This window comes from Pleurodeles waltl, chromosome 4_2 (assembly GCF_031143425.1).
Source record: "Pleurodeles waltl isolate 20211129_DDA chromosome 4_2, aPleWal1.hap1.20221129, whole genome shotgun sequence".
In the NCBI taxonomy this organism is placed as follows: domain Eukaryota; kingdom Metazoa; phylum Chordata; class Amphibia; order Caudata; family Salamandridae; genus Pleurodeles; species Pleurodeles waltl.
In genome coordinates, this window is record NC_090443.1 from 549,940,228 (window position 1) to 549,968,198 (window position 27,971).

General features: G+C 43.4%; 1 protein-coding gene across 2 annotated transcripts in view; it reads left to right on the forward strand.

Annotated features, from left to right (window-relative positions):
* The first annotated feature begins 948 nt into the window (after nucleotides 1-948).
* The window catches only part of ACBD6 (acyl-CoA binding domain containing 6), a 367,559-nt gene continuing 340,536 nt past the window's right edge, over nucleotides 949-27,971 (forward strand). The window contains exons 1-3 of one of the 2 annotated variants that reach the window (XM_069232079.1): nucleotides 949-1,446; nucleotides 12,518-12,582; nucleotides 13,191-13,287. In XM_069232079.1, coding sequence (XP_069088180.1) covers nucleotides 1,240-1,446; nucleotides 12,518-12,582; nucleotides 13,191-13,287 — 369 coding nt within the window. In that variant the 5' untranslated portion in view covers nucleotides 949-1,239. The remainder of the gene's footprint in view (nucleotides 1,447-12,517; nucleotides 12,583-13,190; nucleotides 13,288-27,971) is intronic. The other variant, XM_069232078.1, reaches the window with a different exon arrangement.

Genomic DNA, 27,971 nt, shown 5'->3' on the forward strand with positions numbered 1-27,971 from the left:
AAACTTGTTTCTCCCCCTGTAAGTATATAGCCCTTTCCTCCTTTCTCACCACCATTTCTCTCTTTTTCACACACTCTTTTAATCCTGATGCATATGAACTCTAAGTCTATGTTCAGTAACGTAGTCCTCCTCTGGCATTATCACACGTGGCACTGGGGTGGAATTCTGAAAACTACCCATATTTTGGCTGCTCGGAGTGTATAAGGTTGCTAGCTGTTATAGTTACCTGGTTATGATTCTGTCAATGTAAGGCACATATTAGAACCCTCACTTCATCATGGTTCCTTGTGCGAGTGATGAGCAAAGGAGGTTCTTTGGCAGTTGGACAGAGTGAGCATCGAGTGTAGCCGCTTTGTCCTGGGTTGGTGGTATTGGAATAAAGCTGTGGTTAAATCTAACCTGTATCGGCATCTTAACACTAGCTTTTTCATCTTTAATCTGTCCAGCTATGTTTGATGTTTGCTCAACACTACAATTAATATTTAAAACAAACTAATCATATAACAATATCGGCTTGTACTTCTGTGAACTGTGTATTTTATAATCGTGCAACATCCCCCGATGTGTCCGTAAAAAGACCTTTTGTCCTGAATTACGACCCTTTGTCCTGAACTTTTATTATCACTTCTTATCAAGTGGTCACCCTAATTGAGACTCCCCCGACACCGCCCGCCCCCGGCTGTCAGCCACACGCCGTAGTGATTTTCCTATTTTCTTCCTTGCACGTTCGCTCTTCGCTATCAGCCACATAGAACTGGCAAAAGTACCGGCTCACGTGCGGCTGGGACATACCTTCCGGAGCACGGAAGTTCCACTGCAGGACCGGGGGAGGTGTTATCCGTCGCGCCATGTTTCTTTGGGAAGAGCTGGGCAACCTTTTTGAGGCGGGTCATGATTTCTAACCAATGACAGGGTTTAATGGAAAGTACCGCTGCAAAAGGCTCTCCTTGCGCAGCCCCATGCCCTGTCAATCAGTTTGTAATCCGCTTCCTCATGATCTCCGCTTGACTTCTCATGTTACGTTGTTTAGAGTCTGGAAAGTGCATACGATCAGGTGTTTGTAATCTGTCTGGAGAAGGATCTTCCCTTGTGGTGCGGGGGTATTGGCATGTAGGCCTAGCGAAGAAAGAGAACCACTCTGGTGGGGTGCTAGTACCAGCACTGTTAGTACCAAGGGGCAGACCCCGAGTGTGAAGCATCACTAGAGGAGAAAAAAGGGGACCAGACACTTGCTGAGCCATGGCCTCGTTGTTCGTGAGCGGTGAGACTTTGAGTGACCACAGCTCCGGGGACGACTCTTTTGACTCAACGGACCCCAACCCAGAAGATGAGGAGGACTACAAGCTGTTGGCCTCCCATTTTCAGCAGGCAGCAGACCGCTTGCAGGGGATGGTGCATGTGGCTAGTAGAGAACAGCTCCTTTACCTGTATGCCCGGTATAAGCAGGTAATGCCGCTATGGAAAGCGCCAAATCCGTTGCAACATATTGTTTTTAGTCGTTGCTGTAACTGAAGCGTTAAATGCGACTTTTGGCTGTCAGAATCTAGTTACCCATTAACCATATGATAACCATGCAATAAATACCATTAAGTTACACATGGCATCTTTTATTATGATAGAAGTAATTGACTGATTCATGTTCTTGGTTTTTAGTGTCAACTGTTGCTATTTAATCAGACAGTACTATCCGTGCCCTTTACTATTCATCTGCGTTTCGTGAGCTTCACCAAGCATTGTGCAGACTAAACGTTATGCTACTTCTGCGGCCTTGCCCCGCCTATTTTTGACTTGCACAGCAGTGTAAAATTTTCCGGCGATATGGCTACACATTCTCAGCATTTGCCTTTCGTAGTGTTACTATCTCTAGATGCTTAAAATGTTCTGCCTTAAAGCATCCTGTGGATACGTCTCCTCACAGTCATAAGAATGCAAATGAGCCTTTCTTTGCAGCATTACCAGTTATATTATTTGGGTGGCCACCTGCAATACAGCACATCCTAAGCAACATTTTTAGGAACATCCCTTTTCCGTAATGTGTTTCCTTTTATGCTACTTTGTTTAGATATTTAGTTTCTGCTTTGGAGTAACTTCTCCCGCCGCAATCTTCAGAATCTGGCTAGAGGTACACCTTGATTCTGCTCTGCAGATTGCCCTCCCCCACGCTTAAGTATCTATGGCCCGAGGTAACTTTACCTACACTACACACTTTCTACTTCTGAGACCTTAAACACAATCCTGCTAGTCCACTGTACTCTTTTTGGGACTGACCCACACCATTACAAATGCACTTCTATTTGGTTGGTATTGTTGCTCATTGAATTTAATCGATAGTCGGACCAGGGCACAAGTTCTTTAAAAAAAAAAAAAAAGTGGGGGGACTAACCAAGTTAGGCAGTATGCAAATGAAATCATGGTGCGTGCCATCACAGCAACATCAAACCATCACAAGACGATATATCACAACCCATGACCTTATAGGAAGTGGCATCAGGTTTTTATTCTTCACACGTTTCACAGGTCTATCATGAGTACATTTGAGTGTGTTATGAGATTTTGTCTGGTTTGTGCCAAAATCATGATGCACCCTGACACAACGTGGTCCTCAATTTATACATTTATTTTTTAAAAACACTGCCATAAAGAAGTGCGCAACAAGGAGAACCATAGCAGTAAATCTATTCTGCTTAATTGGTTGCAAAGTCTCGTTTTAAAATATCTTATGGGGTTAAGGCAACTGCTGCAGAGATCTTTGTGTGTCTCGTTAATCCCAGGGAACAATAATAATGGTAAGATAAGTTTTGAGGGTAACGCATTTGCTGGAGAGACCTGTATTTTCTCTATTCTCAGTTTTGCATCGAAGTAGCATAGCGAGTTAATGTGACTCCTGCAAAGCATCTGCAGATGGGATTTTTGTTTTGTGTTGCTAAGAAGTGTCCATAGTCAAACCCATCATACTACTGTCTGATTGTCCTTAAGAGACTCAAAATATAATGCCACGTTTTTACCAGAAAAACGTACTGAGAGGGTCCCAGAAGCAACATAAGTTTTTTTTTTATTTTAATACAAAAAAGATGAGGTAAATTGTATGCACGTTTTATAGATTTTAACGCAGTCTTTGACACTGGGCAGTTACGGCAGAAACTAGTTAAATGTGGTGTTTACCCAATTCTAGTACAGGCTACGAGTGTCCTACTCAAGCAACAAGATTCAAGTGAAACTGTTTCAAATTTCTTCACATTTAATAACAAACAGAGAAACCCTTGAAAAGAAAGTACACTGAAGTTTAAGAGCACCGTCGTGTGTATCCTAAGAGTCTTGTCTCTACAAATCAGATACAGTATGTTCCAGCAGCTTAATAGGTGAAGACGTAGTCACACTTCGTGTTGTCATGACACATGGACAATTACAGTGCTGGCTGACATTGAGGCCAGCCCCTTCTCTTTGTATACCATACGGCCTCCATTCTAGGTGTCGCTGTACCATTCAATAAATCCTAGCAACAATAGAAGGAAAGGACAAAAAAATGTAAAATACAAAGAATATGATAAACAGTGCACTTGGGAACGGTTAACTAAGCAGTTGCTATACGGTGTTAGACGGATCCATGGAGGAATCGTCTACAGGGCAAAGCAGTATTGAACTATTTGTCCTAAAGTGTCACAAGTGGTCATGTGCACTGAAACAGATGCAAAGCTTGGGTGCGTGTGACAAGCCATCAATGGTAGGTCCATGGATAAGTATGTTACCAAGGGACCCCAGAGATACTCAAAGTTTTTAAAGTTATCACTAAAAAATATCGGTCATGCGTTCTAACGTCGATGCCCTCCATAGACGAGCATGACATTGTGTGAGCCTTGGAGCGTGCTGTTTTTTCAGTGCTGCAGCTATTGCCATCTTGGCTGCATGGAGACATAACCACGTAATTGTTTTGTCTTCCCTAGTTTGGTGCGATAAAGATGCATCCCGAAGGCCAAGTAATGCGAACGCTGGAGTGTCTGTGATCGGGTAACCCACCATCTTCTTAATTTCTGCCAAGATTTTGTTCCAGAGTGGGCTAGTATTAGACAGTCCCGCTAAATACGATGGAAGTCCCTCATTAATCCACAACCCCGCCAGCACAATTCTGTTGTCCCTATTACTATTGTCTTCAATTTAGTGGGGTGTAAATACCAATCTTACAACACTTTATAGTGGGCTTCATTCCAGGGTACGGAGTGTTTATATTATCGTATATCCTACCATAGCGTCTCCCATGCGCTATCTGATGTGGTTCCCTTCAAAGTTGTTTCCCAGAATGAAATGTGACAACGCCGTGGGGATAAGAGGGTGCGTATTAATAAGGCATAAAGATAAGATATAGTTCTCTTGGACCCACCATTCCTTTTGACAAATTGCTCAGTGAGGGTAAGTTTCCCTAGTGGCTGCTTCTCTATTCCTTGGATGTGTCACCCAGTGTTCAAGTTGAGTATAGTGGTAGTGTTCTACATCTGTTAAGTGAAAGTCATGTTTACAGTTTGCAAAGGCCAAAATGTCACAGTTATTGAAAAAATCAGCCAGTGTCAAGCAACCCTGTTCTCTCCATGCATCAAAGGTCCCTGGTGACGCCGCTGGAGGCAAAGCCAGATTGAAGTGAATGGGAGTGTGACGAGAGGGAAAGGTGGTCCACTATGCTGTCCTGTTAACCGCGCCCCATACCTATAGAGTTGTTCTGGTTGGCGTGCTTAAGTAAGCATTGGGTGGACGCTCAGTTTTAGGCTTCCAAAGAACATCTCAGATGACCCGTCCCACAATGGCCCTGTCCATATGTAGTCAATGTTTGTCTGAGAGTCTTAGGGACTGTTCAGTTATCACCTGTAGTTTGTCAGCCGGGTAGTATAAAAGGAAGTCTGTGAGTGCCAGGTCTCCCACTGAAGAGGGGAGTCGTAGGAGTTCAAATTGCAGGCGTGCTCTGCCCTTCTGCTACATGAATTTTGTAATCAGTGAGCATAGAGTCGGGAGGAATTCTTTCTGCAAATAGAGCGGGAGGGCCTGGAAGAGATTGAAACCCATTAACTGTAACTGTATAGTTCAGGGCTACATAGTTAGCGTACACCATAGCAACCAATGGTTCACAGAAGCCAAATCGTTTGAGGGTCAGAAACAGAGAGGCCTAGTTCACTCTGTTGAAAGCCTTTCTGGCATGTAAGTAGGGCTGCTGGTGGTAATTTATTTTTAGTGGCCTTATCTATAATAACATGCAGCAGGGTATCATGAGTCTGTCGACCCTTAATAAAGCCAGATTGATCTTGGTGGATCAAATCCGGCATCAGGTCATCTAATCGATCAACTAAAATATTTGCATATATGTTGATCAGAGTGATTGGCCAGTATGAGCTGCATTCCTGTGGATCTGTGCCCTGTTTTGGCAGTACTGTGATTAACACTTTGCTCAAAGTGTACATGACTGCTTCTGACTGCGCTATGTAATTAAACAGTACAGGTAAATGGGGTCCAGTTCTGAGCTGAATGCTTTATAAAATTGGGCCTCAAATCCGTCAGGGCCTGGTGTTTATGGAGTTTTAGGGCTTTTGTAGATGAAAATCCTCCTCTTCTACTATTGGTTCTTGCAGTATCTCATTTTTAGTTTGTGTCACTTGATGTAGATCCACCCCCTCTAAGTATTCCTTCTGATCCCAAACCTCTGCCTGGCCTGCCAGGTAAAGGTTGTAGAAGGATCTGAAGGTCTGTGCCTTTTCAGGGTTCTAGGTCACCATCGTCCCCGTAGCCCAGCAAATGTCTCCTATGTATTCCTGTTCTCTCTTGTATCTAAGCTCTCGCTAGGTCTGGGCCCACTTTATTGCCATGCATGTAGGAGGTACTGTGTAGTCGCAATAGTGTGAATTCAGCCCTTTTGTATATTTAGCATTTAGTTCCCCTCTCAAGGCAGTTACTTTCCACTGAAGTGAAAGGGACGGGGTGGTTTTGTGGGATTGTTCTAGGAACTGTAGCTCCCGTTCAAGGTTTTCTCTCTCCGATGTTCTTTGCTTATTGAGCTCCGTAGTCAAAGCAATACAGGTTCCCCGAACGGTAGTTTAAAGGCATCCCATGTGTTGAAAGGGTTGGTGTCCTGCAGGTTATTGTGTTGGAAAAAGTCTCTGTCCCTTTCCCTAAACATGTGAAAGGTGGTCTGTTATCAGTGAGTTGGGGAAGAACTATCGCCTTGTGCGGGCTGGCATATAACCCCATGTGAATTTTGCAGAGACTGGAGCCTGGTCAGAACGGGTTATGGGCAAAATCAAGGTATTCTGTACCTCGTGATGTAGGGTTTGACCAATGAAGACATAGGCTAGTCGAGAGTAAGTGTGATGTGTGTGAGAGGAAAAATGTATAGTCTCTTGTGGTCGGGTGGAGTGATCTCCATGCATCTAAAAGGCCCATCTCCCGAAATGTCTACTTAAGGAATATAGGAAAGCTCCCTGTGGAAGTTCTATGGCGATGGATACTATCAACCTTAATGCGACGTTAAATTGAAATCCCCATTGCCACTACGTCACCCTCCACCAACCCTCCCATCATAGTCGGGAAAGATTGTAGAAATGGTGCCTGATTAAAGTTGGGTGCATAGACTGACGTGAAAGTGCATGTTGTGCCTTGTAGTTCCCTTTCCCAGTAACAATTCTGCTATCCTTGTCTGTTTAATAACCCCCGGTCTAAATTGCATTGAAGAGTGAAACATAATGTTTAGAAGAGGTGGCGGCTTTATATATCTGTAGATTGTTTTTATGCCTTAGCCTATGGCCGTCAACCCTTTTAAATGCATCTCTTGTAGCACCACTATATCGTGGCTATTGTCAGAGAGGGATTTCCATAATTTCTCTTCCCCCTCTATAAAGGAGTCTATAAGCTGCCCTCCCCTCACTGTAAGCTTTCGCCCCCCTAATGCTTCAACCATGCTTTTCTTGCTCTGCCATTAATCCTCTGGGTCCCCTGTCGACCCTCCCGCATCTCTGTTGTGCTGGTGTCCATTTCCTAAACGTTAAATCAAACATCAACAAATGCATAACCTTGTCAACAGTAAAGACCCAAATGGGATGTTCCCGAGTAAGAACATTGATCATAGTAGGCGATTCGGGCTAGGACTACTATTGGCTCTACATGGAAACTTTAAGTTAGTAGGGTAGCTTAGGTGAGCTAAATGGAGGGAGAAGGAGGAACGTATTGTTTGAATGAGTCTCCTCCTGAAGCCCCTCAATTAAAGGTATGGGAGAAGGAGAAACTTCTCTGCCTCTCTTGTCTAGTGATAGTCTCTGTTCTGTCTCAGGATGAAGGGGCCCTCAGAACTTGGGAACCCTTTTTGTGATTAATCCACAGACCATTTTGAGGGTCTTTCTTCATTTCCTCCTCTGTTGAGTACGTAGTTGTTGGTGCCATTAAGTCCCTGAGGTAGGGCCCTGGGTCCGTACCCCTGTGGCACCAGGAAGGTCTTCTTTCTCTGACTCAAAGGGGAAATGGAACCTTCAGTAGGGTCATAGCCTCGGCTAGCTCAGTGACATTGCGTGGTTAATTGTGTAAGTCAAAAGCTAGGCCAAAAGTATACATCCAGCGGTACCTGATCTGTTCTTTCCTTAGTTTTTTTGTTGCAGGCCGGAATTGTGGGCGTCTGAGAAGAGTTGCTGAGAGAGAACAGGTCGCGCCCTGAAATGTCACAGCGTCCAGTTTACGAGCCGCTGCAGAATGGCGTCTTTCTTTTTAATGAATGTAGTTTGAGTAGCACATCTCTGGGACATCTTCCTTCCCCGGCTAGCTGGGGCCCCACTTGGTGGGCCCTGTTCATCTTCACATTGGCTGAAGTTTTGCCCAATATTTCCGAGAAGAGGCCTGTCATGAATGTCTCTAGATCCATGCCCTCCACCCTCTTCTCCACATTAAGATTGTGTCCTGTAGTTGTTGGTAGAGAAGGGTATTTTTTTCTCAATTCAGTCAATTCGCTGGTCCCAGTCTGAGATTTTGTTTTCAAGGTCTAGGATGCGGGTGCCCATCGAGTTGATATCTTATTGCAGTGTAGTGAGTCTGTCAGTGATATGAGTGTAGAGTTTCCATAGAGGATGATAAATCCACTTTGAATTCCGTGCAAAGCTCCATTTTATAGTCTTGCAAGGAGGTCAGGTGCATTTTGTCTTTGGGGTAGGTGACAACGCGTGGTCTCTGGCCTCAGCCAAGGTGAAATAGCTCAAAACTCTGTTCGATTTGATGTTTTTTGGACAGAATATGCTAGTCGGATGGAGCCGGGGTGGTTTTCGACAGCTAGTGGGAGTGTGATGCCTTGTTTTCGGGGTGGCTGCCATCAAACCTATGGATTGTGGAGGGGCAATTACTTCGCAGGCAGTCCGAATTCTACAAGCAGGTACGGAACCACTGGTGTTTTTAGGATATAGGCTCCCTCATGTTCCTACTGCTCCAGGATCGACCATCCCCATTAGTGGTCAATAATACACAGACAAACCCTGTTGTTGTGTTCCACCCTTCCGTGTATGCAGGGTCCATTAGCATGTTGAAGGTTCCAATCTGCCCGCTATATCGCCCCAGGGCGTTACTCAACGGCACTCACTGCTGTTGAGACGTGCGTGGACTATATGAGCATCTAGGTCAAATAGCGTTGATGATTTGGCCCTCTCCAGGTTGTAACCTCAGGCAGGAATCAGGTGAATCCCCTACAGTCCCTCTTCCAGTGATTCTGTGCATCCCATGCCCCCAGAATGACCAGTCAATCCTCCGACAGACTGCGAGTTGCGGGAGCCCCACAACTATTTCACGATGGAAGTCCCAGGCCAGGCGGTCTTCGGTTTGTCCTTTAGAGTTATAGCACCATTTTAGGGTTAGGCAATGGAAAAGGACTATCGGTGCTGAGTGTGGAGCCTTGTTTCCTCTCCCATTGACATTTCCTTGTCGTCCTGCTCCAGATGGGGCCTCCCCGGAGTCCGTCGTGTGCTCTCCAGATGGCCCTGGCGGTACACACCCTCCACCGTGCAAGGCGGTGGATGGCCGAGAACACGGAGTGCACTCACCGGGTTGAGTTAGTGGTCGGGGGGGAGCCGCCACAGCCACCAGAGGCACCCGCAATGAACCTGATCTGTGTAGACACTAGCCTGCCGAAATGGGCCGCTCTGCCACTGAATTCCAGCATTAGCGGGTGCACAGCTATCTGGTGCCTGCCATATTGGTAAAGTTCATGCATCTCCATCTCTGCTCAGTCTGGTTGTATTGGACCATCAGGACTCTTGGGGGCTGCTAGGCATCTGTACTGTTCTCCCTCCGTACACTCGCAGAGGTTGCCGTTAGTTTGGCTAAGTAAACCTCATTGTTGCCATGTAATTAGCAGAGTCGTTGAGGATTACGATCCGATGCCCATCTTGGTTGGCCACCCTCCCCTTTCGATTCATCTGTCTTGTTTTTGAGAGGTGGGTACACTTAAGTGGTCTACCACTTCTCTGAAGGGCATTGAGAGCTGTGAGTCTTGTGCTGCACAGAGAGTTTACAAGTCTTGTAGCAACAGGAACTTTTCTTTGATTAAATATGGAATCTTCAAGGATGTTGCATTGCCTGTCTTCCTTAGAGATCCAATCATTTCCGGGTTTTTAGTTCAAGTTAGAAATATTTATAAATATGATGGCACATTTCTATGAATTTATTTACAGTGATGATGAATAATCAGGTAACTGATATTTAAGAATTTGTTTCCCAGATTAAAACCCATAAAGTTTGCCAGTCAGTTGGCGCTTGGCAAGTATTAACTCCAGATGCAGATGGGTAGGTTACTTATTTGTGCTCTTCCTTACAATTAAGCCAATTCTTCATCCTCTCTGTTCATGGAGTTTAATAGTGTGTCCACTCTTGGTAAAAAGAGCCTTATTTGCTCTTTAAGGGGGAAGGTAGAGAATTCTCCCATCATAGTTTGGACATTGAATGGCCTATGGTACAAAATGCCGGCAACAATCATGTATTTTATATTTTTAAAAAGCAACTTCAGAAAGCTCAAATGCTTAATAAATGCACATGTAAGTGGTTATTCATTTGAAAACTGAAAATGAGTGCAGTAAGTCACATCAGTAGCGCAAGGCACAATCCAGAGAATCTGGTAGCAGACAAATTTTAAAGAGATCAATTTGTTCTATGTCTTCGGATGTCTCCCAATCAATAGGAGAGTGATATTGAAAAGACAGGTGGTGTTATCAGGAAAAATAGCATCTTGTTAAATGGCAAAGCATGTCACTGATGTCTATTATAATTGTTTTACTAAATGGTTTCTTGGTGCAATTTAGCTTAGCAACCATGAAAGCAGAATACAGTCCTGGAAAAATCCTTTAGTTTTTATACTAGACCTGCAGGTCGAGTAGCTTGAATAATTAAGACGACCATAACTGTAATGTACTTGACCTGTAAACGGGTCTCAAATTGTGTGATCTTAGGCAAATATTTTAATTTACAGAGTCGTCTTTGTCTTCATTCTCAAGTATGAGCGTACCTTTAAATATTTCTGCTTTACACAACAACTTTTATGTTTCATTAAATAGACTAAACGTTTGCACCATGTATAATAAGAATCTAGCCCACATATAGGGGACATATGATCCATTTCTGGCCTCTTAATTTACTAATAGCATTGCTACCAGAGCAGGGGGTTTATGCTTAAACACACCCTTTTAATAAATATATTACTAAAGCATGATGTGGGCACACACTGTCATTTACAGATAGAAAATTTCCAAGAAGTCTCCAAAATCCTTCCAACTAACTTGCAGATTTACTTATAAAACTATATATTACCAAATCTGAAGTGTTCTGATCTGTTTTCATCCTATTAAAATATTTTTAATCACACAGAAGTACAAACAATGGGCTTTCACAACTACTGAAATATATTTTTAAATGTTTGTACAGATGACATGGCTATTTAAATGTTGTGTGTTAGAAAAAAACTGACAAAATCCTTCCTGGAACTCTGCAGTCAGAAGAAAAATTAATTGTAAGACAAACTGACCTTTGACCTCTATCTCTGAACTCAGAGAAAATGTGACAATAAGAGATTGAAAGGACTCCTTCACTTTCTGACTGAACAGAACACCTGTTCTATGTCAGCTCCCCAGAAGATGCGAGAAAGTACTAAAAACAGCTCGACCTGATAAAACCATAGCCAGAGGGGGAGTAGAATTTTCGAGGCTTGGGAAAGTCTGATGGGCGCTTTTTCTATTCATAATGTTTGTTCATGTATCGTTTACATTTGAACTGGAATGCAATTTTACAAGATTGTTGCCAGCTTGGTATAGTTTAGTGGAAACGGGTGAGACACCTTTAATGTAAATTAAAAAAAAGAGCTGTTGTTACTCTGCAAGCATATTTTGGATTTGTCTGACTGTTACGTTTTTATACTAATCTAATGCTTTTTTCATTCACATTTTACTAGCTGTGTGTGAAGATTTTCCTTATCAGAGTTTGACATATTCTTCAAATCTTGTGCATCCTTTGTATGTGGTGCATTTTTATACCTCACCGGAAATGCACTCTATAAACGTAGCCTGCATGGGAAAAAAACTGAGCATAAACCTGTTTTTTGTGGAAGAAATATAACCAAAACATTATTGCAAGAAAAATCTTCTCCTGCCAGGCCTGTGTATACTTTACACACTTATCTATCTTTGTGATGCTTGTGAGCTTAGCAAAACTTTCAAAACTGAAATTTAAATTACGCCTGTCCCTGAATTTATTTAGTGTCTTTCTTTATCATATTTACTCATCCTTTCGTTCCATGTCCGTACCTATCATTCACATTTACGTATGTTTTCTAAAAAGCATACTATTCATTTTTTGTTTGCTTCACCTTACATTAGGTTCACTCATTATTATTTCAGTTTTGGTGTCTTTCTTTCTGTCATTCGCTTGTTGCTGAATTTTCCTTCTTTGCAAAATAGCTTAAGTTTCTGTTGTTTCTTTTTTTAAACTTTATGTTGGGTTCACTCATTCTCTCTGTCAGTGTTGGTGTCTTTCTATCTTTCTTTCCCATCTTAATGTTACAGTGCCTATCCAAGGCAATCTGCTAGTAAAGTATGTAAGCGCATTTGAGCACTTTACTGAGATTGGTGTGAGATCTCCACCTTGACCGCGCAGACTCAGCCTTTCTTTGGTTTCTAAAATGACATTTGTTAATAATACCATTTTAGTATAACAAAGTTATCAAGATTCCCAGGTCTTATAGTTTAAGTTATTTTCATTGCGTTCTAGACTTGTAGTCCTGTTTCTCCACTCATAAAATCAGGACTGCAGGTCCCAGAATGCAAGGTACAGCGCCTTGAATGGACTGAATGATGTACTTGTGCATGGGCCCAGGAATCCTCAGAACACTGGCAATAATAACTCTGGGACAGTGTACTTTGTACTTTACGTTCCATAAAGGATCAGTTCCAGCATTGCTAGTATGAAAGAAACTGACCACGTGCCTCCTGGAGGGAATTCTAAACCACACCTTCTCTTTCTCCCAACTCAGGTGAAGGTGGGCAAGTGTAACATTCCAAAACCTGGATTCTTTGATTTTGAAGGAAAACAAAAATGGTAAGGCTCCCAAAAGACATTTGTATTTATGTATCCAGTGGCTTAGTGAAGGCACTCTGTAGTGGAATTACTGTGTTCAAGATTCAATGGAATCATTCCATGCATGGTGTGATAGTCTCATCTTGCCACCAATGTTGCAGGACTGAAAAAGAATAGCATGTTTTCAAAGGTAGTTCAACTTAATGGTATTTCTGGCTGTGAAGGGGAATTGTTTGGTTTTCAAGAACTTTATAATAATTGGTTGAATGTATTTCATGTCCTATGGTGCACGCTTCTTCCATTCTTGAAGAGCACACTGTGCGCCCACCATCTTTTTTCCCTTAAGCACTCCATCATTTCTCTAGTTTCTTGTCTCTCTTGTCCATGAAGGAGGGCTATTTGTGTTACAACGTCTTTTATCTGTTGTAGTGTCTGTCTGTTTTCACTGGGGCTTTGAATGTGTTTTTGTGACACTTCCATCCCTTCGATCAGATGAGGGACCATTCTCAGACTAGTGGACTCTCTACACTTACTTTCCTTTGGGAACTACATATTTGTCAGCCCCTCTTTTTCCTTGTGTGGCTCTTAAAATGCCTCTGCGGTGGTTGACCACTTCTTCTCTGCCTCAGGGAAGCCTGGAAAGCTCTAGGAGATGCCAGTGCTGAGCAGGCCATGAAGGAGTATGTCTCGACTGTGAGGACACTGGACCCCAGCTGGACCCCTCAGGTAGGACAAGGTGTTTGGAGCTACCCCATTTACAGTGCATGAGCTTAGGCGTAGAAGTCACCGTCTCATCGTTGACAGTTAATGTCTTCCCAGTCCATCACATTGATTTGAAACCATATGATTTGGATCACAACTTATAGATCTGACTTCTTTATTCATATTTGGAATACTTCTAAAAGATAATATGTTGTGTCTAAATTATAATTTGATACACCCTAAGTAACAAAAATCAGTCTGAAATGTTGATACTGTTGAGGAATAAAAATAGCTAGAAGGTGATATATGCAGTGGTTGGGATGTAAAGTTAAGATATTTTAATCCAGACTCGACTCCTCCTGCGTGCCACTTTATAATGATAAGTATTTAATTCGAAGAGGTGACATTCTGACTCTTCAGGACATCTTCATTGTTGTTAGTTGGGCAACATTACTGATTGGCTATGTGTCTTTAGCACTATCTGTTTTATGTACTTGCAACATGGATGAGTAATGCTGCTTATTGAATTATGAAGGATTGCCTTTGTGAAGTGTGGACAGTATGACTTCTCAAAGACTGCACAATGGGAAATAAAATCATTATTCAGCTGAGGACGGAATTTTAATAATTACACAGTTGAACAGTGCATCCTTATGACAGGGTGTAACCATCAGTGTGGGGTCTTGCCTCAATGTCTCCATATTATTTATTTTACTTAAACATTGATATAGCACCACCTGATATCAATGACCACTCTTAAGCACTCAGCTGTAAGATAAATATTGACTTATTACGGCTATAGTGGTGTAAGAATAACTGAAATCCTGAAAAAAGGGAAAATTGAAAGAAACAGATGGCTGGGAATGGAAAAGATGAAGGGATTGCATGCACAAGATAGAATTAGGCACTGAAGGAAAAAACAAACATTTGTTACCAAAGATTTTCTTGCAAATCTTTTTTTCATACTTTCTTGAACTATCTCGGATCTCCACTAAGTATCATGTCAAGAGGTAGAGTTCTCCAAGAAGAGGCTTCTGTTTGAGCTACCCATATGTATATATATGTTTTTTTTTTTTTTGGGGGGAAAGATTTTTTTAACACATTTTATTTATTTTGTGGTTTATACAAGGAACGAGTCCTCTTAGGCCAACACACAATGATAGAATGATTAATAATAATGCAAAAGAAAAATTTAAGACCTGAACGCACATACTACCCCAATCCTTCACATCCAGTAGGAAAACACAGAAATGTTCCATAGGGACTATCTGTATCCCACACCCACCCAGCCTGCTCTTATCCCATGAAAGCCTGAACTTCATCATGAACCAAGTGAGACCTGGGATGGGCAAGTTATAATTCTATGCCCCGGTAATCTGCCCATCTCGACCATCTCTTCGGGTGTTTTTGGAGGCAGCCCCTTGCCTTATAAACTGCTGTTTCCAACCCCATACAATGGTCCATTCCTTTCTTCCATGCTCCCAGGGATGGGGGCCTCAGACTTCTACTCCTGCGCTATATCTTGCTTAGCTTAAGTCAGGCCCAAATACAGTAGAGATAATCAATATGTTATCACCCAAATCATTGGTGAGATGTAGAAGTTAAGTTTAGGGTCAATTGGGCTCAACCAAGAGAGAACCCCCCCCAGTTGTCATCCACGCCAGAATCTATGCAACTCTGGACAGCACCACACTCTATTAATAAATATGCCTTCCCTGATGCCACACCGGAGACAGGTTGGGGAGGCGATCACATCCATGCATCAAAGTCTATGGCGTATAAAATATATTCTGTGGAGGTATTTAAATTGGATCAGCCTGAGCCAGGCCTCAATAGCAGCCGCACAAGGTGCTGCCAGCGCCTTAGTCCAATCCTCTTTCTCGAGAGTCCCCACGTCTGCCTCACGCAGCCCTAAGGGCTGAAAATGTGTTGGGGCGTTTTGAGATTAGAGTTTGGTAAATATTTGCAACTTTATGGGCACCCATAAGGAGCTTGCCCTTTAACGTGTTACATTTGGTGGGGGAGGGGTGCTCAGGGCAGTAATGTAGGGGGTCCGAGCATGGCAAAGCTAAAGGTACCTATGAAACTGGCTACTGTGGAGCCGATATTCTGCTTGTAGAGTCGGAAACTACTTCAGCACCCTTCCGCACATGACATCTCCCAGGATACAGATCCCAGTTAGTTCCCACTTATAGACCCTCTAGTGCCGTCACCTGGGAGAGCATGCAACCTCTCCACAGCGGTGTCCACTCTGTTAACCTGCCCCACCACCCCATCTGCCGGAGGAAGGAACGCCATAGATTAAAAACTATCCTCGTCACCTGGGGAAGGGAGTCTCTGTTGCGCTGCCATATAAGTTAGCAAGAATAGGGGTGTCTATAGGGGAGTCTCCCATTGCCCATTTCTCTCACAAATAAGTGGAGTCACCCTGGACGTCATACCACCAATCTTTAATTATTATAAGATGGAACACATGATAGTATGATTCTAAATCCACCACTACGATTCCCCCACAGTATGTGGACTGATAACATTTACTCAGGACTATAAGAGGGGTCCCCCCCCATTCCCAAAGAAATGCAGTACGGATGGAATTCAATCTACAGAACCACTGTTGGAGAACCACGTAAGGGAAGTTTTGTAGCTGATAAAGGAACCAGCGAGGACAGAGGCAAGGTGGACCAGATCTGGATATCTTCCCACAGGTGAGCCAGAACCGGCTCCAGATTGCACAACCATGCCAGAGTCGCATCAGGGGACACAAAAATGGCTAGATATTTGAACCCGTACAGTGCATTCTGCAAACCCAATGCCCAGCCGCAATCTTGGGGGCAAGCACCAGCCGAGAACACTGTAGATTTAAAATATTAATATGGAGGCCCAAGATCTCCCCAAAGATATGCAGAATCTGAGGACTCAAGCTCTGATTCGTCAGGCGATGTGAGGAAAAACAGTGCTATTCTGTCCAGCAGCCCTTCTCCCTATTCAAAGCCCAGCACCTGTGCTTCTATTGTCACCCAGACTGCTGAGGGTTCTGTGGCAAGATCAAACAGCAGGGGGACAGGGGGCAACCCTGCCACATCTCCTGCTGTATCTGGAATGGCACCATCCACTCCAACAATGCTTTTACATCAGTATACAGTAATTTAAGATAAAAAAGAAATCTGGGACCAAAATCAAGGCGTTGATGGAAGACAAACAAATATTTCCAGCTCATGGAGTTAAAGGCTTTGTTTGTGTCAGCCAAGAGAATCGCTGCAGGTCCTGCCAACCTGTCGATGAGCCCCAGCGCATTGTACAGGCGTTGAATATTGTGACAAGTGGCACAGCGAGGCCTAACTTTGCTTGGTATGGAAACACCAAGTCTGGAATTGTACCAGTCTGCAAGCACCTTCTCCAGAATCTTCACCTTGAGGTTTAATAAGGCGATATGAAGAATGTTCATCGGCTGGCCAGCCAGGTTTGGCAAAGGCTATTGTCTCTGCAAGGTGCTAGTCGGGTGGCAGGACGATGCCTTGGACTGCAGAAAACCATCTTGGGCTGCCAGATAACTAGTCACTGCTGTATGATTTGTCACGGTCTGTTGTAGGGACGCAACTGAAGTCCCCACTCTAGAGTCTTTAGTTTCAACCTCAGTGATACAGTCAACCGCGTTCCGTAGGTCCTGGCGGAGTAGGATAACCTAGTGCCCAACGTACCAATTTTGGTGTCCAGCAAGTCTCATGATTGCATGATGACTGCCAAGAAGCCAGCATTGTCAGGAGTTGGATCCTTGGGACAGCCTGCCCAGTGAGAGAAGAGGGCCCACCAGGTTGAGTATATTTTTGAGAGTACTTTGCTTAGTGCCTTTTGGAGCCTTTTTCTTGGCCATGGTGATGAGGGTGGAGCTAGACACAACCATTTCGACTGCACTGCACCAGGCACCAGAGCTGACCCTCACTGTGGTCCCTGGTAGGGGGTGGCACTAGCAGTCATGATTGATGGGCCCTGGGAAATGCAGGAATCTGAGGCTTATTACCATTGCCCCAGGGCTGAACTAACAAATGCAGGAGTGGAGACAGGGGAGTAGAGCGCTGCAAACCGCACCAAAACCTAGTCTGGCTGTCTCCGCTACAGATGCACCCACCCTCCCACAACCCCATAAGGAGGCCATACTCTGAGAGTTCAAGTGCATCACCATGACCAAGTCCTAGACACTAGCAGGACAGAGTGGCTTTGTCAAACATAGAGGGGAGAAATATAGAAATATATGTGGAGAACTCGTGATCAGGGTCTCAAGATACTCCAGACCAAATTACACAGTGTTATATGTAATGCAAGCACCCTGCATCAGAGTCTGGTGGTCACCTATAGGTCCGTAGGGTCTAGAAAGATCAGGAGGCTGAGAGAGTGGGGTAGCCCTCGAGCATCCCCTGGGGCCCCCAGGAAACCTCACAGGCAGTGTCCATATTGGCATGTCCCCATGGGAGCACAGCCCCCACCACCATAGAATGCAGGGAGGTGCTGGAGAAAAGAGGAGGGCCTTAGAGGGGTAAAGGCCCAATAGAGGCTGTACCGAAGACAAGGCCGTCGGACAACAGTCATCAAACCATACAAAAACGAAAGCAGCACCAAGCAATCAGGTCATCTGCATCACTACCTCCCTGTGGGGGAGCCAAGTAGATATCTGAGGCCAGAGAAGTCCCCGAGGCCTGCCTCCTAAGTCCGCAATCAACTGGGGTCCCCTGGAGCCCTCTCTCTGCTTACCGGCAAAATGGAGCTGTGTGTCCTGCGGACCAGTTGTGTGAGGCTGACTTGCTGTAGGCCCCTCTGGGGGAGGGGGGAAAGGGCAGAGCGCCAGGCCACTGGGAAATGGTCAATGAGGCAGGAGGCCCGTATCACAGTAGCAGAATGTCCCCAGTGCTCCCTGAAGGCGAGGAGATCGGAGTTAGTCTCCTGGGGCAAGCCTCTCACTGGTGCAGATTGGGCCCCCAAGTCCCAGCCAGCCAGGTCCGTTTCACCACGGGCTAAAAACTTTGAGTAGCGGCCCTTGCCGCGTGGCCATCCCCTGCAGCCCATAAAGACATCGCCACAAACACAGCAAGTGCAATGGCAATCAGCATCGTCCAAGGGCACCCACAGCTCCACAGACACTAGATGGGGCCGCAGTGGGTAGATTGGTGGTGCCTCCTTTCCGATGTGGGGTAGGATGCCAGGGGAAGGTTTGTGAATGCACGGAGCGGTTTCAGATTGCGTCCGCCATGGTCAGCGGTTATGCTACGCCCCCTATTTGTTGAATTTTATTGTGGTCATCAAGGCTCTGTTTTCTGATTGTAGTTGCTTGAGTTTACAGTTTGTCTACTCGTACACGATCCTGTGTCCTTTGATGACAAGAATATTAGCTGTTGTGTATGGTAATATACCTTTTTGTATGTTTATTGCTGCAGGGTGATAAAATAATTGGATTTGCTAAATCCATTAGCCACTTATAAAATTGGCTAGTATACTACATATTCAGATTTATTTAAATTTAACAGTGATCACTTGATCTAAAGGCTGTTCCAGCGTTTTTTTCTTCAATTATGCATGTTTTTGATGCACTCATTAGAACAAGATTATCTAGTTGTTCCAGACTGTAACAGGACAATCTAAACCATGTAGTAAGTTTGCCAATGCGCAAATGTTTCTCACATTACCCGAGGCAGCTAATCAGGCAAACTTTACCCTCCCTAATCCCCAAGTCTCCCAAGTGGAGATTTGGGGTGATATGAGGCTAATCAACAAACCTAAATAGTACCTTATAGTTCCAATTGAAAATCTATTTCAGGCCTAGTTACTGTGGAAGCAGATATGGCAGACCAGAGTATTAGGCACCTTTTGGTGCCGTGGTTATGATTTTGTCTAGGGCCTAGTTATTGCTTTACAATAAGAGCACTAAGCATGCAAAAATGACATGTCAAATATTGATCTCCTGTTTGCAATTCTAGAGGATGCTGACCCGCGCTGTTCTCCTTTAACACAAAGCTACAAATAAGGGGTTTGCTCATATAACCCCAACCACCTGGTCTATACACAATCAAGTAAAAAAGTGGTAAAAGATGGGGATTCATTATACAATCAAAAAGTTGACTACAACAAGACATTCAATCCTTATTGCATGTGCGTGAATCAAACAAAAGCATTTAATGCACAAACATTTTTTTATGTTGCCATCACTCACCATATCCAGCAAGACTCAGTAATCCCCGAGTCCAATTTATCATTTACAACAAACGCATCAATATGATTCTACAGTAAACAAAAACCACAAATCTTTATGCACACAGTTCACAAATATATCATTTTTCTCTTGTTCCCTCTGATATTTTGTGTAATAGGTGTTCAACAATTAGGCTGGTGCAAATGTCCACCATAGAGGTAGTCGATTAGGAAAATCAGAACAAAATGTTCTCAGTTTGTATCTTCTCGTTTTTTGCCACTTTGTTGATTCTTTTAATCTGTAATGGACTCCTCTAAATACTGTTGATGCGTTTTGTCCTAGTTACATTAGTGGCCTTTTTCTGTAACGTACCAGATCACGATCACAGATTAAGAGACTAGTATTATTCTGATGTGGTTAAATCATGAGTGCTCTCCTGAATCTTACATTTTGTTATACATGTGCTGCAAAGAGTTAATTTTTTATTTTTTTGCATTACAAAGGAGCATGTCTCTACGCCATCCTCCAAAGACAGTCTGTTGCTCTCCTTCATCCTACTTGCCTGAATCCATTTCAGCCTTCCACTGTAACTGAACCAGGTCTTTTGCTAATAATACAATTTCAAGCCCTCAGTTGAACAACAGCTGTCGCAAGGTTTCTTTGGAGAGTTGTCTGTCGCTGATTCTTCTATAGAATGAGGTCGAGAGGAATTGAAATTGTATTTTGAACTTCTCATTTGTTTTCTTTGCCTCCGTAGTGGTATATTATTGACCCAGTGGCCCAAGCCTGTCCTGGCAATGTAACTTGCCTACTCAGTCCAACGTTAAGTGTTCCTCAGTCCTCATCTGGCAAATTGCAATGGCACCAGAGCACCAAAGAAAGTCTAGCACCCATGTCTGAAAACACAAAGGAGCCTCGTAGCAGAACCAGAGATTATAGTGTTAACTAGGGGTGTTGAGCCTGAGGTGTTGACCATGTCCTCCAGATAATTCAGGTCGAGAAGTAGGGCTGACAGGGGGTGTGCCAAAAGCCCAGAGATCCTCAAATTATTGTTAGTTAACAGTTTTATAGACCACTCCTGAACATATAGAGTGTTAGTGTGCTTTACTGATAACCCAGTTAATAGATGTTACTTTACATGGGCATAAAATGAGAAACGGGCAAGTAGTAAGGAATACAGTTGTGTTCTGGTGTTGGACTGAGAGCTTTGGAAAGAGTGAAGTGAATTAACCTGAAAAGAGTTAGAAAATGTGAGCTTTTAAATATTTCCTCAAGGTTAGAATGGTATGTTTTTTCCTAATGTCTAGCACAGGGAATATCAGGTAGCTGAAATGTGGTTGGAATACTCTCAGCCTGGGTGCTTTGCAAATAGAAACCAGCAGAGACAGTAATGTTTTGAAGGCAAAGGACCTTAAGAACCATGTCTAAAAATGCAGATGCCATTTAAAATGCAATTCAGGTTGCCGATTATTCAGAACCATAGTCTAGATTTTTTTTTTTTCGAGGTTGCTGCAGTCAGTTTGTAGCACTATGAAGATGTGTTCATCACATTGTTCTTGTGTGAGTGGCACACCACTTGACTTGCGGCCTAATGATTTATGGTGTCACAAGGAAAGCTCAGTGGTAGTATTCAACTATCTTACACACTTATCTGATTCATAAAATACACCATGGAAAAAAATGTTAAAGTGAATTTATAGTTATGTGTTGGAACGAGCCCAGAGCTAATTTAAAAAAATAAATAAAAAAAAAACAGTGAAAGAAATAAGTTTTAGTTCACTAAAAAAAAAACAGGCAATGTTGCCTTCCCTCCGCAAACACCCAGCTCACATTTTTGTTCTTTTTGAATTTTTTTTATTTATTTTTTAATACATGTTAACCAATCATACATGATGTAATATAGGATGGTTTAAGCAGTGCATGATGGGGTGGAAGTTAGTTTTTTACTAAAATCTAGAACCGATTAAAACTATGCAGGCCTTAAGCACTTGTGTGTCCTTGCTCCGACTCTATTCATCCTGCACTTACTGGACTTAACCCCGGCTCTAAACGCAGCAAACTTCCACCCACCCAAGCTGGGGGCCTTTCAGCTCTCAAATTTGCTGTATGCAGATGACTTGGTGTTAATAAGTCGCACGAAGGTTGATCTGAAATGCCTCATTGACGCAACAGTGGCTTATTCAACCAAGAACAGCCTGCTAATTAACAAAATTAAAACAAAGATCTTGGCCCTTAGTGGCAGTCGCTTAAAAAAGCAAACGTGGTGCCTAGAAACAGAGAGGCTTGAGTCAATTAACAATTTTAAATACTCAGGAGTACACTTCAATGGGAATGGATATTACACCGATCAGTTGGAAGAAATTAGAAGGAAATGAAACACATTGTGTGCAGACCTCAGGTCCCTCGCCACAAGATTAAAAGCCCCTACCCTGTTGCCTATCCTGCACATGGCTCGGGCAAAGGTTGTGCCTACATTGGTGTATGGGCGTGAGGTGCTTAAAGGGAGGGACAGCCAACTACTGGGTAAAATGCTTCTTAAGATCTGTAGAGCGATCTTTTAGCTTCCCTGGCACGTGTCACCCTCCCAGATCAGACTCAAGTTTGGGATCACCAAGCAAGGTCTGGTCCGAATGGGGGCTTTCATGCTGCAGTGTCATAAATTTAGGTCCACATAAGAGGAATCATTGGTCCATTACATTTGAATCAAACTGAATTCAAAACATAGCTCCCAAGCACAATTTTATTTGCTGCTGTCCTTGAGCTCTTTGAACCTAAAGTCTGCCTGGGACTTACCAATTAGCTACCAGGAGTTCAAAACGACAGTTTTCTCTGCTTGAGGATGAGGCTACTTTAGCACAACGTAAACATAGCTGGTATGAGCAGTTGAAACCCCAAAGCTATCTCAGTGAACCTTTCAAGGAACAAACTAAGGTGGCGATTACAAGTCTGGTGGTCACAAGGCCGGCAAGACTCGCAGTGGCGGTCGGACTGATGTGGCTGTGGCAGTCCGACCGCCACATTACGAGGTTGGTGGGCAGACCCACGAACCTACTGCCGTCCCCGCCTGGACCCAAGATGCTGATAGGCTGACAGAGGTTTTGGTTGTAATCAGTCCGGGCGGCACTGAACTCGGCATCGCCCTGCTGATTACAACCTTGTTCTTTGCCAGCCTTTTCATGGCGGTTTCACCACCATGAAAGGCTGGCGGAGAACAAGAGCAGGGGGGAATCTGGGAGTCCCTGCACTGCCCATACCCGTTGTGCAGACAGTGTGCATTTTCAAGGGTGCTGGTGCACCCTTCGTGTGGCAGCATTGCTGGCGTCTGTTATGAGCTGGGTACAGTGCTGCTCCACCTTTCCCACTGGACTGACCAGCAGAAACCTTGGTTTCCCCCGGTCAGCTCAGGAGGAAAGTGGGGCTGGTGGGATGTCTGCCAGCACTGCAGCAGTCTTCTTGTCGTAGTTTGGCGGACGGATGTTTCCGTCTGCCAAACTCCTTATGACCCGCTGTCTCAGTTAAGGAAATACAGGCTGGCTGATAACATGTGATGGGTAATAAACCCAGTTTGGAAGAGACAAGAAGAACAAGGGAGCTGCCGGCTATGCTACCTCTGGTTGGAGGACATCATTCATATATTGTTCATATGCCCCACCCCGCTACAGGATCGGTTTTGGCTTCTACGAAGAAGGTGGATAGCAATAGGAATAAGATCCTGTAGGACGGCTATCTTGGCCTGCTTCAATACTAGAGACCTCAGATTAAGCTGTGCTCTTATGAAATTCTTGCAGTGATTTGTGAAACGGGTAGAGGCAATGCCTTGAAGGTGATTGTAAAGGTGATTGTGATGTGAGTACTTAGGTATTCGGCCCATCTTCTTCGTTTTTGCCGTTTCACCATAAATCTTGTTGTCAAAGTAAGAGCCGTTTGTGGCCAGAACTGAAATAGTCCCTGATTCTGTATGTCTTTAGCTTTCTTTATCACACGTCAGCTACATTGTCGTTCCTATTACTGTTGAAGTATTATACTCCTTTTCATCATGGGCTTGTACTCATCTCACCTATTAGGAAACATATTTGAGATCTATGACGACAGCTCAGTGTTTTGATGTAGCTCATTGACACTTCCCATAAAAAGCCAGCCTCACTGTAACTATCATCATTGGTGACATTAGGCCTGTTTTAACTCTGGGCTATACAATTACTTTATATCTCTATTATAATTTTAAATATATGCTGGTAATGTAGAAATGGTATTTATAGCAGTTTTACAGTCTTGCTTTCAGTATATTCATCTTGGTAGAAAGCAGCATAAGTTGTACCAAAATGTATTGTTTAGCTGAAGCCATTCATTATCACTTTTGTAAAAGTATTGGTATCCTTCACAAAATGCTATATTCACTGGAGCTATTATAACCAGTGATATTGGTTTTAGTTTAAATCTATTGGTTATGTGATTATTTTATATTTTTAATTCCTGGAAATAATTTTTAAACATTTGGAGAGTATATATTGATGGCATTTAATGCAGTGTTTACAGCCTGCTATTAGTGTATTTATCCTGCAAGTAACTAGCATCAGTTGTATCGAAGTGCATAGGGATAGGCATGGAGTGGTTTTATGGGATTTATTTTAATTATTGAATTGTGTGCTGTAATGCAATGATTTTATGAAATCAAGCAATAAGGAATTTGAATTAAATTGATTAAATTATAACCAGGGTAGATAAGAAATTGTATTTTTATTTGAGTTGTCTGTCTACCCACCTCAAGGAACAATCGCAATCATTCTCAGCCACTAAAATCAACAGCATCCTATACTTAGGGTAATGGGTTAAGTATTTATGCAGTACCAAAACAGCAGTAAAGTCAAAATGCAAAACGAAAAATGTAATAAACAAAGTAATACCAATAGACAGGGATTCAATAGGCGAACTGAGATATGAATGTTTAAAGTTGTAAGCAGCAATATCATTAAAAATCACAAAGCACTAATAATGGTGGTGGTAGAGAGGGACCTAGGCGCAATTAGAGGCTGACTTTATTGAAGCTGAGGTAAATACACCAACCAGGTTCATCCTATTCAAAGATTTACATTTCTGACATAGTCCTTTAAGTCCCAATCCACCACAGGAGTACACTTTTAAAAAACCTCAAGCAATCAGGGGAAGCACTTGAACACTTTCAAGGTGACTAACAGCAGGGTCTAGCTCAGGTTCAATTGCCACTGTTCAACCGGGTACTTCAGGGGAAAAAAGCCATTTATAGCTTGTTCTATCCCTGTAGCTTGCTCAGCAGATCAGCCTTATGACTCTTGGAGTCCTCGTCTTTTTATGGGGTACAGAAGGAATCAGCGGGTGCAGGCTTCTTCTGATTTTCCGCAGTTTCAGGAAGTGTTCAGAAGTGGGTGCATTGAGGTGCCACATTTATGCCTGGCACAAGCTAGTGGGTAGGAATGACTCCTGGACACACTAACCAATAGAGTATACATTCATGGGGCCAACCCTACACACTTTGAAGGCATTCACCATCTTGAAAATGCCCAACCACACTAAACGTGGGCTCTGAGGGTCTGTGGGGTGAGTTTAATATGGTAATCGTAATGTTCCCCTATGTCTAACACTAAAATCCAGTTTGAGGCAGTCACTGTACCCACATGAAACCCAGAGACAGAAGTCTGGTAGGACAAAAGCAGAGTCCTTCAGCAGCCATACACTGGATCTGCAATAATTGTCTTGACATCCATTCAAGTGTACCCCAAAAGGTTGTATGTAAACCCAGTAGACCTGTCAAACAGGGTTTGACACTCAAGGGGGTTTGACACTGCAGTGTCAAAAAAGATGCCAACAAACTGCATATTGTGTGGGGTTCAGAAGAGTCCTCTCTGCCCATTCAGGTCAGCCTATTGTTTACTTATGGGAGGCATTTCACCCCTTTTTCACACCTATTCAATGCTAATTAAGAACACCAAGAAAGTGCAGCATCAGTGAGTCCTCCAGGAACTTCTGGCAAGAAAAAGGTGACTTACTAAAAGTTGCTTTCTCTTAATATTTATTCAAAATCATCTGACTTGGCCATTGAATTATATTTTGAATAAATATTATAAATAGTAGTTTAATTAATTTTCTAGCTGGTCCCATTCCCAAGATTCAGTATTAGTATTTTAATCTGTACTCTGGTTTTCTACGCAGGACAGCTAGGCCTGCCAGTGTCAAAATAGCTTTTGTATGCTAGTCACTGGAAGAACATGTTAACATTAGATTGCTACATGTATGTTTTTAAATACTATGCACCCTGCCCTTTGGGCTAAAAGGACTACGCATAAATGACTTTTTAATATTTAAAAAGGTATTTTTACCTGTCAAGGGGGCTTACTTTAACAGATTGATTTCCAATTTTTACACTGCTACAGTCAGGCCACAGTGGTAGACTTGAAGCTATGTTCACACTGCCACTGTTGTAGAAGGCATGATAGGTGCTGCTGTCCACTAGCAACAGTTAAGTTCCAGGCCCTGGTACACCTTGCACCATGTACCAAGGACTTGTAGGAAAGTTAAATATGCAATTAGTAGGATGCAAATTCAACCACTTTTAAAGAGGCAGCCCAGGCACTTTACTACTGGTTAGCTTGGAGATGAGCACAGAGTTCTAGAGCCAGCAAAAATATAGTGCGCAACAAAAGGTGCAAAAATCTGGGATAACCAGACTGAAAAGGCATAATTCCTACACTGTATTTCAGGGTTTTCCAGTTTTCTTTTATGTTGGCTCATGTCTCATTCCAGCATCTAACTATAACATCAGTTAAACTCCAAAAAAATCAATACATTTAAAAAAAGGTAAAAGTCAAGGCCTTAGAACCTAATCTGAGTACAATGTCACCCTATCCCAGGGATTCTGTTTTTTTATCATATTCTAAATTGGACCAGCGGTCCACTCTTTGCATGCAGCCACCCCTGCTGTACAAGGCTGATGACTGTATGCAGCAGGGGTTTGCCACAGGACCTGGCCTTGCACCTAACACCTCACAAGCAGCCATCTCCTGCTGCACAGCCGAGCCTGTGCTCAACCCCGCTTTCAGCCGACCAAGTATTGTAATGGCCATCACAGCATTTTCTTGAGGTGTTTCGCATGACTAGTCATATCACAAGGTACCGTGGTATGATCCTTGGGTACAGCGGTACCACATTGTCTGAGAAACTGCTCCCTCAGACACTGGTAGTCCCACTGAACTTAACAGTCCAGATATCATCGAATTTCCCAGGAGATTAAACCCATTATGACAGCCTTGGGCACCTCTTTAAACATGCATTTCTCAAACTACAGAACAGATTTACACCGAAAAGCGAGATACAAGGTTTCTGAGTAAAGTTCTATCATTCTGCCCGATTTGGTGTACTTCGTTTTTCTGTATTGGAGACAAGGTTTCCTAAGAAAATTAAAATCGGACATTGATGTTTTTGGACCCCCTTTTCCCTTTGTTCTTGGCCTCCAATTGACAGATAAGTGTGAAACTTCCCAGCCGAAGTCAGAGAATGTATTTTTGCGTAGTTTCTTGCAGAATCGTTAAATGGCATCAGTTATTCAAGAAATAAAAATGTCTTTCCCATGTAAAGTCAGGCCTAACTATAACTAAACTGGTGATAGTGACACCAGTATATGTGGCTGCCAGTAACCAGCGCCTGCTGCCCCCAGATGAAGCACCAGTTTACCTGTACTGGGCTTTTCAAAATGGCGCCTGCAGCATGAACGCGAACACGCAGGGGATGCATTACTAGTGATCCAAAGGCAAACCTGCCTATGCTCATCTGCGACCAGCCCCAGGATCCCTGGATCTTCTGACATGGTATGTACCAGGTATTCTCCAAGTAGTTACACCATTTGAATTGCCAGTGCCTACTTCTGGCCTTCTCTGCCACTTACCCACTTACCACAGTTGGACTTTCTAGCTCTTTATGCAGCTGTTTTTCATGCAACATTTCTACCTCCTTGGTGGCCTGTGCACCTCTGAGGGTCCCTCCCTGGCCAAAGACTCCTTCCCTTTGCTTAGCAGTTACACCTTACTGTTCATTTCTGGACTTGATACTAGTCCCAAGATCTGTAACCACAACTGTATGTACATTAGCATGTGCTCTCTAAACACACCACCTGTATAAATTCAATGTTAATAATCTGCCCACCGCAGATGACACACAAATCTACTGCCCACCAGGACTAAGGAAGAATTTCACCGCCAAAGTCACCAAGCTTATCCTACCTTTTGCCCTAAAGTATAACAATGTATTGGCACTTGATGACTTTAATCTGCACTTAAAGGACACCTGTGGTTCTGAAGCTCACTGTTTTCTTGGGCCCTAAACACTATCCACCAGTAAATGATGGGACAGAACCTCTGTGGTGGGCATTTGTTAGACTGTCTCTTCTCCAGTTTCAGTAGCATCAATATGATGTATACCCTCCCACCTGGTCAGATTACCACCTTATAGTTGGCAATTTCAGAATACCCCAATTCACTTCAGCAGCCACGACATCCTCCAC